This window comes from Pocillopora verrucosa, chromosome 8 (genome assembly GCF_036669915.1).
Source record: "Pocillopora verrucosa isolate sample1 chromosome 8, ASM3666991v2, whole genome shotgun sequence".
Lineage (NCBI taxonomy): Eukaryota > Metazoa > Cnidaria > Anthozoa > Scleractinia > Pocilloporidae > Pocillopora > Pocillopora verrucosa.
In genome coordinates this window covers 14,324,688-14,336,250 of record NC_089319.1, presented here as the reverse complement: position 1 = coordinate 14,336,250, position 11,563 = coordinate 14,324,688, and the positions used below count along the sequence as shown (strand labels likewise).

The 11,563-nt window shown below is 38.5% G+C and overlaps 1 protein-coding gene and 1 pseudogene across 1 annotated transcript; both read left to right on the top strand.

The window, feature by feature from the left end:
- The first annotated feature begins 845 nt into the window (after positions 1-845).
- Positions 846-9,213, top strand: LOC131793162 (uncharacterized). The gene is made up of 2 exons (XM_059110569.2): positions 846-1,883; positions 7,702-9,213. Exons 1-2 carry the CDS (start codon positions 1,713-1,715, stop codon positions 8,638-8,640), a joined length of 1,110 nt encoding a protein of 369 aa, XP_058966552.2. The 5' UTR covers positions 846-1,712; the 3' UTR covers positions 8,641-9,213.
- On the top strand, positions 2,131-4,278 carry LOC131775967 (uncharacterized; annotated as a pseudogene).
- Positions 9,214-11,563: the final 2,350 nt, after the last annotated feature.

Here is an 11,563-nt window from a genome sequence, read left to right as displayed (position 1 = left end):
GTGACCCCAATACAAATGGTTGGTACCATTGACAGAATGGATAGGTGTGACATTCACTGTGGCAAGCTGGTATTCAAGAGATTGTCATTAGTACCAGAAGCTTACTACTGATTTAAATTATCAATCTTTAGTTCTCTCCATGCAACTTGCCTAAACTAGCTTATGTTATAGGTATCCATGCCAGTGCTTATTACTGCACAATATGCAATGTCAAAGTCCCCTTTTGACTTAAGTCTCATTGCTCTAAAATCTGATAGGTGTAAATCATCCATTTTCCTACAGAGATCATTAAACCTCTCCACATTAGTTTAATCTGACCTCATTTTGTCTTTTTCTCGGGAAAAAAAGGCTTTTGGAAATATTTTGTTTTTCATCCTCACTGTTAATATCAGCCCTACTGGTTCTTTGTTGTTTGTCTCGTGATGAGAGTCTTTTCAGACCGTCACACAACTTATGTAATTTAATAGGTAAGAAAATAAGATTGCAAAGAGCGTAGATGATTTGTTGTGTAGTTGAAATAATAAATTAATACGATTTTCATTGGGAAATAATTGATTTACCTAACTTTTATATTACAACTGGAAGCCCAAACTAGTACTTTTTTAATTTACAATTTCCCCACATCATTGATCATATCTGATGATATTTCTGTGACTAACGATTGAAAAGAGTTGTCATTACTCCCATAAAATCCATAATTATTCCTCCATTTCTGACAAGCTCCTTGATGTAACAACCGTATCTCTAGTACTAGCGTTGTCTCACTTTTCTTTACTCGACATCGAACTTATATATTTTGGTAATCGGCCCCGCCGGTTGTGATTCATGTCAAAAAAACTTTTGAAACAAAACATGAACCTTCTGTAAACTTTAATTTTTCGCTAAAATTGTATGTACATTGCACTAGCAGTACAATAGAAGCTCTAAAAAACGCTCACAAGAAAGTGAATACTTCAAATGATCAATGATAACTTGAGATAGCAATGACACGATAAAAGTATGCTATCCAATACGTTTGTGCTCTTCGACAGGCCTCTTACATCCTTCAGAATTAACGTCATCAACATCGATCGCCCGAACGATCACAAAAGATACTACAATTTTAAGAATGAAGCTTCCATCTAAGTTATAGAGGGAAAAATGATAGGAAAGGTGGTCTCAAATACTCGATCCACTGTTATTTCCTGCTACTTTTCCACAACGATTATTTAACTAGAAACCGACGCAGGCGCATACCAGCGGTTCCTCGCATTTACAGAACACAAGGAGATTAATTGTCTCTGCTGCGCTTTTCCCATCTTAGCTTTCTCTCCTCAAAGGCTGTACTTCAGCATAATTCACCTGTTTCTTTCGGTTCCAAATCGATCATTTCTGGGAGACCAAGCCTTTGCTGTTTTTGCGCTAGTGAGGAAGTCATCATGATTCCACGTTCATTGTGTATCACGCTTAATGCCATCTTTGCGATCGTTCTGTTGCGTTTTTAGTACGTTCTTGGAACCTGCATAGAACGCGACGAACAATTGCAAAAGTATCTTACGTCTTCCAATTCTTCTTTTGACAATTATTTTAACATATCGAAGGCTGTGTATCCTTCTGTGGATCTCCCATCTTTGCTGATCGACATCACGGTGAAATTCCTGAAGACAGCTGGCGAAAAGTCAGACGGAAGTAACAATCTATCAACGACATTGAAAACCGAGTTTACGTGGAGTATGTCGTGCTTGTACGTCAGCGGAGGAATTAGCCTGACCTCCATGAACTTGTTTTCCCTGGGAGCGATTTATCCAAACAGAAGAGGAAGTAAATTGCACATAACACTGCCACAATTTTGCAATAGCTCTACCGTCGACATTCAAGAAAAAATGATATACTTCCTTTCCACGGTAAGTGATCATTCTATACTGTGTAGCGTTTTGTACGGGGCGCCAAAGCAGACATTATTCTCACTGTATTTAACTTTTTACTCTTTATATGGTCAGTTGAACTTTTTATATGGTCGACTCGACTTTTAACATGATGAACTTTTTACTTTTTGTATGGTCAACTCGACTTTTTATTAGGTCAACTTGTTACTTTTTACATGGTCAGCTTTGTGACTTCTACATTGCATTGCGATTAGACTTGAACAAAATGGCTGCTAACAATGAAGACGTGCTGCACATCCTCTCGGTGTGTGTCATAGCTAAGCAGGCTCTCGAAGCCATCGAAAATCTTCACAATGATGATATTAGAAATGTGGCAACGTTGACAGCTACCAACAGAGCTTCGACTTCCTCTGTCCCATCATTAAGCCCTTCGGTTGCAGCAGAGCTCTCAAGCCGATTTCCAACTTTCAACACATGTGGGGCGACCGCAACTAGAAAACGAACTTCGACGGGTACTTTTACAAGTTCCATGTCCCGAGAAACATTGAAAGTCAACTTCTAAGAGAGGACATTATGCTTGAATACCTCAAGGTAACTAATTTTTGGCTCCTGCTTGATAAGATAAGTAATTAGAAGTAAAACTTGTATTAATATAATTGAAAGTTCATGTACATTTATTGTAAGGCAAAAATTTAAGAAGAACTCGTAGATAAGGTCTAGTTTTTAGTGGCTAACTAAGTTGTGCATTCTCTGTGTGGTGTTGATGAGACCTGCTTCATTTCTGTGATTGTAACTCTATTCTTTGTAGGCTTGTTATGGAACTCTAGTAACTCCTAAACTAGCAAAGGGAGTAAGAATGGATGGTGAAAGAATAGTAAAGCTCTCAGGTCAAGGGAGTGTGTACATCAGATGTCTGGAACCCTTTGAGGAGGAAGATAGGGATGAAGATGATGAACAGCTTATGATACCATCCTTTAGTCAATGTGCTGGTGACCTCTCAGAGACCCCTGTTAATGCAAGTTCCTCATCATTGCAGCATCAAAACAGTGAAGCTGAATCCACAGACCAAGGGGAACTACTTATCTTTGGAGATCCAATGCCCTTCTTGTCAGAAATGGAGAACAATCAGTCCGTTAACAATTATGAAGCTGTAGTTAATGTTAATGGAACATCTCCACCAACTTCACCTTCACCTTCATGAGAATTCACAGGTCACTTGTGAGGGCTGATATGCTTGAGGTTTTTTCAGATCCTTCCATTTTGAAGTCCAGTTTAAATGCCATCATTATACATCCATTAAAGAAGCTGGACAGGGAAATGGGGTCTTGAGGGAAGTTTTCTCCTTGTTTTGGAAAGAATTCTCTAAATCACACATATTGGGGAAGAGTGAAAGAGTCCCTTATATTAGACATGATTTTGACTGCAATAAGTGGGAAGCAGTGGTGAGGATACTGGTAAAGGGATACGCAGAGAGTCAGTATTTTCCTCATAAAATAAGCAAAGCCTTTCTTGCTGGTTGTCTTTTTGGGAAGGGAAGCATTATTTGTGAATGTTGCAAGATTCCTTCAAGCATTATGTTTCTCCATCTGAAACTAGTCTTACAGAAGGCTGCTTGGCCGACAGTATCACATGTGACAATGATGAGATGCTTGACTTTTTGTCAGCCTATGACTGTAAGAGAAAAGTCACACACAGCAATTAAGTAAAAATCATCAGAGAGATTGCTCATGAGGAGATAGTGCAAGAGTCCCAATATGTGAGTGACTGCTGGCAACCAATTCTTGCTCACCTTAAGATTTATTTCCCAGATGTAAAATCATCACATCAATTGTGTTCTTCCATCACACCTAGTAATGTTAAAGTTATTGGCCTACTTGAAGCCAGTCTGGCTACAGTAGCTGTGACAGAAACACTGGCCCACCTGAAGAGACTCATCAGGGGGCTTGACAAAGCTAAGCTTACCAATTTTTGAGATTTACATCTACATCTGATGTTCTTGTCACAGACAGGTTGAAAATATCATTCACCAACAGTGAAAGTCTACAGAGAAGGCCTATTGCCCACAACTGTAACTACACTTCAGAGGTGCTGAGCACATGTGCTAGCTTTTGTGAGCCCAGAGAAGAATTCAGATAGTTAGGAGATGAATATAGTGTGAACAAATAGCATAAATATACACCATAAAGTGGTCTCATTAGGGTATATGTGCATCTTGCTAAGCTTCATTTGCTCTCAGGCTATCCAGTTTCGATGTAATTTCATTTAGAATTACATCATTACAAGAATGGTGTGCTTGCTGATGACGCACTCATTTTTACATTTTTAAATTAATTATGTTAGGTTTTGTTGGGTTTCAAACAGTTATTTTATTGTTAGATTTATTAAAATACAATGAGGTCCATAATTATTCAAAGTTCCCTTTTGAAAACATGAAGTGCAATAAAAAGCATTGTGTTTTGTAAAGTTTATAACCTCTATGGTGCTTTGTTAATACTAAATACAAGTTTGAAAGTCAGTTCGGTTGATACATATGTATCCCTGTGAAAAGAAAGAACACAAAATTCTTAAACAACGTATAAGTATGTATTTTCACCACCTTTGTCATTTTCTTGCAAGGGGTTGCAATGATTTTCCAGGAATGCCATCTGTTGATCAGAAAGTGGAACACTTGTATCTGGAACTACTTCCTGATAGTCTTCTTCTTCCAGAGGGATAAAGGCAGAGGGGTCAAATCCATAATCATGCCCATTACAAGCATCAAACACACTTGCAACTGCAGCATATCCAGAGTGTTCATTTTCAAGCATTCCATCTGTATATAATTGAATAGGAGAAAGATTTCCTTCAGAAGAAAGTGGATGATTTTCCCACTGGCTCTTAAGTTCCTGTAAGTGCTCATTGATTCGGGATATGAAGGTGTAATGTAATGCAAATAAATGCAACTCATTTGGTGGATCCAGTAGCTCATTATCCTCCAAGCAAGAAAATGTTCTTGCAAGAAAGCAAAGTTCTCCGCATGACCTTTCTATATGACAGTTGTGCACAGAGTACCAATAACAATGCTACCTCTGTCAACACCTCTCTGCTCAAGCATAAACTCTACTACTTTGAAATTTTCCATAACATAATCACTTCTCACCCTAGAAGGCAATCCATAACTGTTGACACCTCTTATAAATTGCTCCAGTACTGTATCAGCTTTGCTATTATAGCAGCAGTGGGCATAAATTATAATTAAGGAATATCCATGAACACACATATGAGTTATTGACCACCATCGTATGAGTTTGTGATTGCTGTATATGTGCCAGAGAGCATTTGGTGTAGGAACATTATATTTTCTTCTGTAAATTGTAGACTGCCACCGTAAATCTGTTCCAACAGGATCAAAGGTTTGAAGACAGTTTCTTACGTGCCTTCATGGAATATTTAGCCCTCTACTTCTCAGAGCGCCCACTAGTTGAGCCAGTTATTTGAGTCCAACTTAACTCTTCTTGGTCAGTCACGCCATACATTAACCTACTCCTTCTGAGAGTACCCTCAGAGTACCCTCAGAAGGAGTAGGTGAATCCATTTTTTTCCAGGAAAAATGTATTTCTCTTAAAAAACGTATCTGTTCTTCCTCAATGACATAAGGTGGGTGCCCAGGACCATTCCTACTTGAATTGGGTGGGCTGCCATATGTCCTTTCACCAAAAATATCTAACATCTCATTTCTGTATTGCTGCAGCTAATCAATTAAGTTCCTAACCTTAATCAGAGACAGGTTTAGGATTGATGCCGCATCAGTGAAATCTTCGTTATTCCCAATGTCTGCGGTAAGTAACTGAATGGTCTCTGTAGCAGTCCACAATCTATCAGCTGCCTGATCAACATCCTCAAAGGACAAGTTATTGTTTCTGCCTCTTCGAATGAGGATACTGTCGAAAGCAGTATCTTTAAATTGTCAAAAAATAAAAACAGTCTGTACTCGTTTCGTTCTCTGGAGGGAGTATAAGCAGCCATTTTGTTAGTGATCGGGCGCAATGCATTCTGGAACGGTTCGAAATTGACTATATAAAAAGTCGATTTAATCATATAAAAAGTCGAGTTGGCCATATAAAAAGTAAAATTTGATCTTATTAAAAGTGAAAAGTTGACCACATAAAAACTCGAGTTGATCATATAAAAAGTAAAAAGTTGACCGTATAAAAAGTCGAATTGACCACATTAAAAGTAAATTGGGTCACAGAAATACAGAGGGAATATTGACTGGTTTGGCGCCCCATTGTTATGCTTGGTTTAACTTCGTAGTTGAGTTGTAGTGTGTTGTGAAATTTGACGTCAACGACGTAGTGAGACGCTCAAACTCGTAACTTCTATGACACAATTTTTTGAAAGTAGCAATATTGATAGACATCGGGACCTCCGCAGTCTCCAAAAGTCTTTGGAACGTTTACGAAATTTCCCTTGTTTTTAAAAGTTACCCTCATTATATTTTAGCATCATATTGAGAGCGTGATAACTCGTCACAAACTTATTTTTGAGAACATCGAAGTTGCCTTGTTACTTTCATGGTAAACAGTATTTCTTCCACGTATGCTGATTGGCAAGCTCTAAGTCTCTGGCAAGTGACATTTACCTCCGCGCTGAACGAGATGACTTTACTCAAATGCAGTGAAACCAACAAAGGCAAAATATGACGTTTTAATTACTATGCCTTGATATAAGATTTGACAACTTGTGCCTAATCCGTTTCGAGCCTTTCCCGGCTCATGAATTTAATAGAATTCAATACAAATGTCGAGCTCTGGAGCAAACAAATCCTAAAGTATATGTGCGTGAATCAAAGACGTTTCAATCTTTGTTCAAGTATAATTTCAGACTAAGAAACAAAAATTAAAATATCTCCATCTGTGTCGTGGCTCCGACCAAAAAGACTAAATCAACGCTTAGAGACATATCTCGATCGTGTAATACAGGTATATGTTTTTACAACTTTACTTAGATGGGCTTTGCCTGCCATAGTGAGTAGCAAAGATTGTTTTCGGCAATAACTTAAATTACTTTGACATCGTACAAAATAAAGCCCTGGAAACACGGCGGTCGAACGTCACGCATGCTCAAGTGGATCAATTTTTAGCTGGCCTCACGCCAATTTTCCGCCCAAAGTTTTAAGAATTTACCTTTGTCACTCGAACTGTTCGAAAAAAGGAAATGTAGCGTTCAGAGAAATCTGGACTTGGAAACAAAAGTGGAGAAAGGGAAAACTTGAGACTTCTGTAAACCTAATTGAGTTAATTTTTTTTATGTAAAAAAATTACCCTATGTTGGCGTGTAGAGTGGTATGTTGCTCGCACCAATCAGATCGTTGCATTAGGGTATGTGTCTCGCGTTGTGTGACGAGAAAAAACAACTGCAGTAAGCGTGGCACCGATGCATTTTATATTTGCTCAGAAGTATTAAGACAATATAGAGAATAGACCACAAAGAATAGACCTGTGTGAGTTCAGATAAACTAGGTTTTTTTCTTTTTCTTAAGATGAGGTAGTGCGATATTGTCATTTTTTTGAAGTTGTGCTCTTTTTCTGTTACAAAAATGAAAACACTAGGTACACAAAGCGTCCCATCTCGACCCACCCTGTGAAAAAAGTAACTCTTACATGCAAACATGCAAGAGTGTTTAATCACAGGTAAACGTGGAATCTTCCTTTTTTTCGACCCGATCTTGAATGCTATTCGTTTTTATAACACTGTGACGTGCTAACTCGTGTGTTCTGTTAATAACTAAGGTGTGCTATCCATGCAGTTAAATACTTGTGTTTACACTATAACGATTTTCTTTATTGTTTTGTAGTTGCAGGATGTGGCAGTCATCCCATTAGTTTCCGATCCAAGATTGAACACGGTTGAGTGCGTGATCCCAGGGCATGGGAAAGCTCCACAGTTTTCTGGGGTAAAACAATTGTTGCATGGTGTGTGTTGGAGTTTACTGGTTATCAGCCTTGCTATGAGTACTTTGTCATCACAGCTGATAACAGTGAAGCTAAGGTCATGGGGTGACGAAAAGGCTTATCGGAGTAAGACTGCAGCAGCTATGCTTCTTTCTTTACTCATTTTTCTAGGGGGACTTGCCTATAATCTATACATATGCATATCAGCGACAAAAGTCGGAAATAAACAAGAGATCAGCTACGTCTGGGTGTTCTTTGGATCTATATTGTTTGTGCTTTTCCGACGCGTGTTTTGGTGTATGTTTGTACATGAGGGGAAGTGTTTTAGTGAGCGAAACTTAACCGGGGGCCACGGGGAAATGACTACCAAAAACCTTTTTTCTGGCGTTGTACTTTATCCAGCAGTATTCATTGTAAGTCATCATCTGCTGTGGATTTTGCTGGGTATGATAACAGAACCATTTTGGGGTTTTACTGTTTTAGTGGCTGTTATTGCTCTTTGTGCCGTGCTTTTCTTCTCACTTTCGGAGCTGCATCGTGTTTTTCCCGAAAATTTTCTTTCCTGTGAAAACTGGAAGGAAAAATTTATATTTTTCATGTCTCTCTTTTTGATCCTAGCCGTCCTTTCTGCATTTGTGTTGTTTGTGGTAGTTCTGTTTATGGTTGCACAGGTTTTTCTTAGCGAGAGTTTGATTTCGACATTGATTCAGAATACTTTGACGTTTGTTGTTACTGTATGGTTTGGATATATGAATATTCTTAAGGAATCAAATAAGGGAGTTGAAGAAGAAGGTAAAAAAAGGCCTGCAAGAGAGGAGGAATTACCCTTGGAGGTACGCTAATACATCTTGAAATGGTATAAAATCCCATGCAGACTAGCATCCTTTCCTACTCGCTTTATACTTCAGAAACTGATGATAGTCACAGGTAGTTAGCAGACTTAACCCATACCCTTATCACTCTTTGTTGTCACATTAATTTAGGTACCTCTCCCTCAACTCCACTTAATTTTTATATAATATTTTTATATTATGAAGAACCGTTGTTTTATCGCTTAAATATGGGTGTAAAACTGTGGATCAATCACCGTAGAATCACTTTCGGTTTATTTCAAGTCTATTATATATAAGTCATAATATTGTGATTCATGAATTGTCTTAGGTTTGAGATTGTAACTGTAATCAATTTTTGTACCCACAATTAAAGAAAGATGAATGAAAACAAGAACCTATTTTATCATCAGTCGCCTGCCGTACTAGAACGGTTTGTCTACAAATATTGTTTTTTTAGTAAACACTAAAACAGTGGATAGCCCTGAAGGTGCACTGTTATTGGCTGTTTTAAATCCGAATATCCTTTGCTATTCATCTTCGAGTAACTTGCGCGGGATTTGCACCCGAAAATATTCTAATCGTTGAGGGAATAAAAGAGTTTAAATCGTCTTTTGTGGTATGTTATCTAGCGTCCGTGGCTAGGGGTGAATACTTACGTTACCGCTTCGCGGCTCGGTAAATATCCACCACGGCTAATAGTTGTCAAATGTACGGTGTTACGGGTAAGCTTCAACCACTTCCCAATAAAGTCAGAACCATTATCAGGATTTCTTTTCAAAAAAGCTTTTTTTCTTTAATTCATACGCTTGATCAACTTTAATTATGGAGAAGTCGAGTGAAGATGGAACACTAATGAACTGAAGAAATCACAAACCAACGTAAATGTTTGGACCGCAGTACAATGCTTGTTTTGATTTGTCTCGTATTGACATATTCAGAAGTGTTTCGATGTGGTTCGTGTTATCGTGGGTGTAAACATAAGGAGAATGATCTGAAGGGGAGCGAAAATTACTTCGAGTTATGGAGGGTTTTAGTTACCGAGGGTAAATTTGCAGTAAAATGTATGACAGAAATCCAGGGGAAATCGATTTTGGTTCGAGTTAGCGTAGGCGTGGGGGTCGAGTTAGCCCCGCAATCGGAAATCGAACTCAATCGAACGAGTTCGGCAATCGAATGAAATCGAACACCGAACTTTGTGTGAGTTCGATTTCCGAACCGATCGAACTCAATCGAATAAATCGAACCCAATCGAACTCAATCCATTAGATTGAGATCCATTATTTCGACAACCGAACCAAATGGATTGCGTTCGATTATGTTCGGTGAGTAAACTCGCTCTAACAAATCTCGTACGTCATGCAAGCTGATACGGTACCCAAGCTCTAGTAAACCTTTATACATGTAACGCAAGCGCATTGGAAAGAGGCTTTCCTAGTCCTCTTTTTCAATGATTATTCATAACAAAAAAGTCCACGGCAGTAAAAGGAACAGAATAGAACAAAGCTACGGATTGAGTTCGATTGAGTTCGATTGAAATTCAGTCGATTTCGATCGATTGCGTTCGATTTACTATGTCGGGAGAGATTCGACTATAATTTCATTCTTTAGCGATGTCTGGAAGAAATTTTTGTTTGGGATACCTTACGTTCTCTTTTCTCACACGGTTTTTCATTCGATACATTATCCTTAGAACACGAGTGATGTTACGACTTTCGGTGTTCGGAATTACAGAATCTTATGCACAAGTTCATATTATGGAGTACTTTTTTCTCTTTCTCGCATACGTCGCAAATTAAATTTAGAACGTCCTTTCAGGACCAGTAAGTCTGTACACAAGGAACCAGTGTAGCTATGACCTTATCCAAATGAAATTTTGTTTTTAGAAATTGTGATTTAAAAGGTGCCAGTTTTAAAAATCATCGATGGAAAAAAAATTTAAGACAAGTGAGCTGGAGTTAAAAGAGAGCTTCAACACCCGGCTAGTATCAATAGGGACCTTAAGGAAACCACGATGGCGACGGCAACGAGGACATGGAAAAACAAAAGATTTAAGGGCCTGTTTACATGGAAGTGGGGGACTCCAGGTAAGTGAGGTAACCCACCTATCTGTGGTATTAGGGACCTTAAGCAGTTAGGACGGCACCCGCTTAAGTATTTTGTTTTTGGCGGGCACGACGGGACTCGTTCCAGTCTTTACTCTTCCAGTGCCGTCGCCGTCCAGCTTCCCGTCTTGGTATCTTAAGGTCCCTATATTGAAAATACGTAACGTTTCTTTAATAGTATCAAGCTCGTTAGATGCACTAATAAGAGGAAGACTGGATTGGAGAGCGGTTTATGCAAAACAAGACTTACAGTTTTGGGATGGAAAGCAGCAATTGAAATATGGAAATAGGTGTACATAGATTAAATAATAAGGAGGGAAATCTGATAATTCCTTACTTCTCAACGTACAGGTTTACAGATCTTTGCATGCACTTGAAGTTTCATGCTCTCTCTCATCCTTCTCTTCCTTTGTATTTCATTAGCTTTTTATTATTTTCATACTGTCTTGTATTTTTGGAAGAGAACATTTTTATCAATATCTTAGATCGGTCTAAACCTTTTCGGGTGCTTCTTTTCCCATCTAATGAATGAATCAAAGCTTTGGAATAGTAGTAACTGAATCTAAAAATAATGAAGTCCGCCGAGTTACTCTCGATCCTAGAGCTCACCAGAGTCACGTCCGGATCGAACAGATTTTTCCTTGTTATTTTCGCAATAAAAACCGTTAAGCATTCGATTTTAACCCTTTTCCTTTAAGAATTGTGTATTTCCTCTGTTAATTTTCAATTTCGGAGTTCTGGCAGACCTGCAGAGAAACAACGAAAGTCACGCTCACGCATGCATCCGACATTCGTTCCGTGAGTTGAAGTTTGGGGCCAGTCTGAAGAAC

Coding starts and splice junctions, on each gene's coding strand:
- LOC131793162 (XM_059110569.2), top strand. CDS start 1,713: ATGTCGTGCTTGTACGTCAGCGGAGGAATTAGCCTGACCTCCATGAAC. Junction 1,884..7,701: donor TGATATACTTCCTTTCCACG/GTAAGTGATCAT, acceptor ATTGTTTTGTAG/TTGCAGGATGTGGCAGTCAT.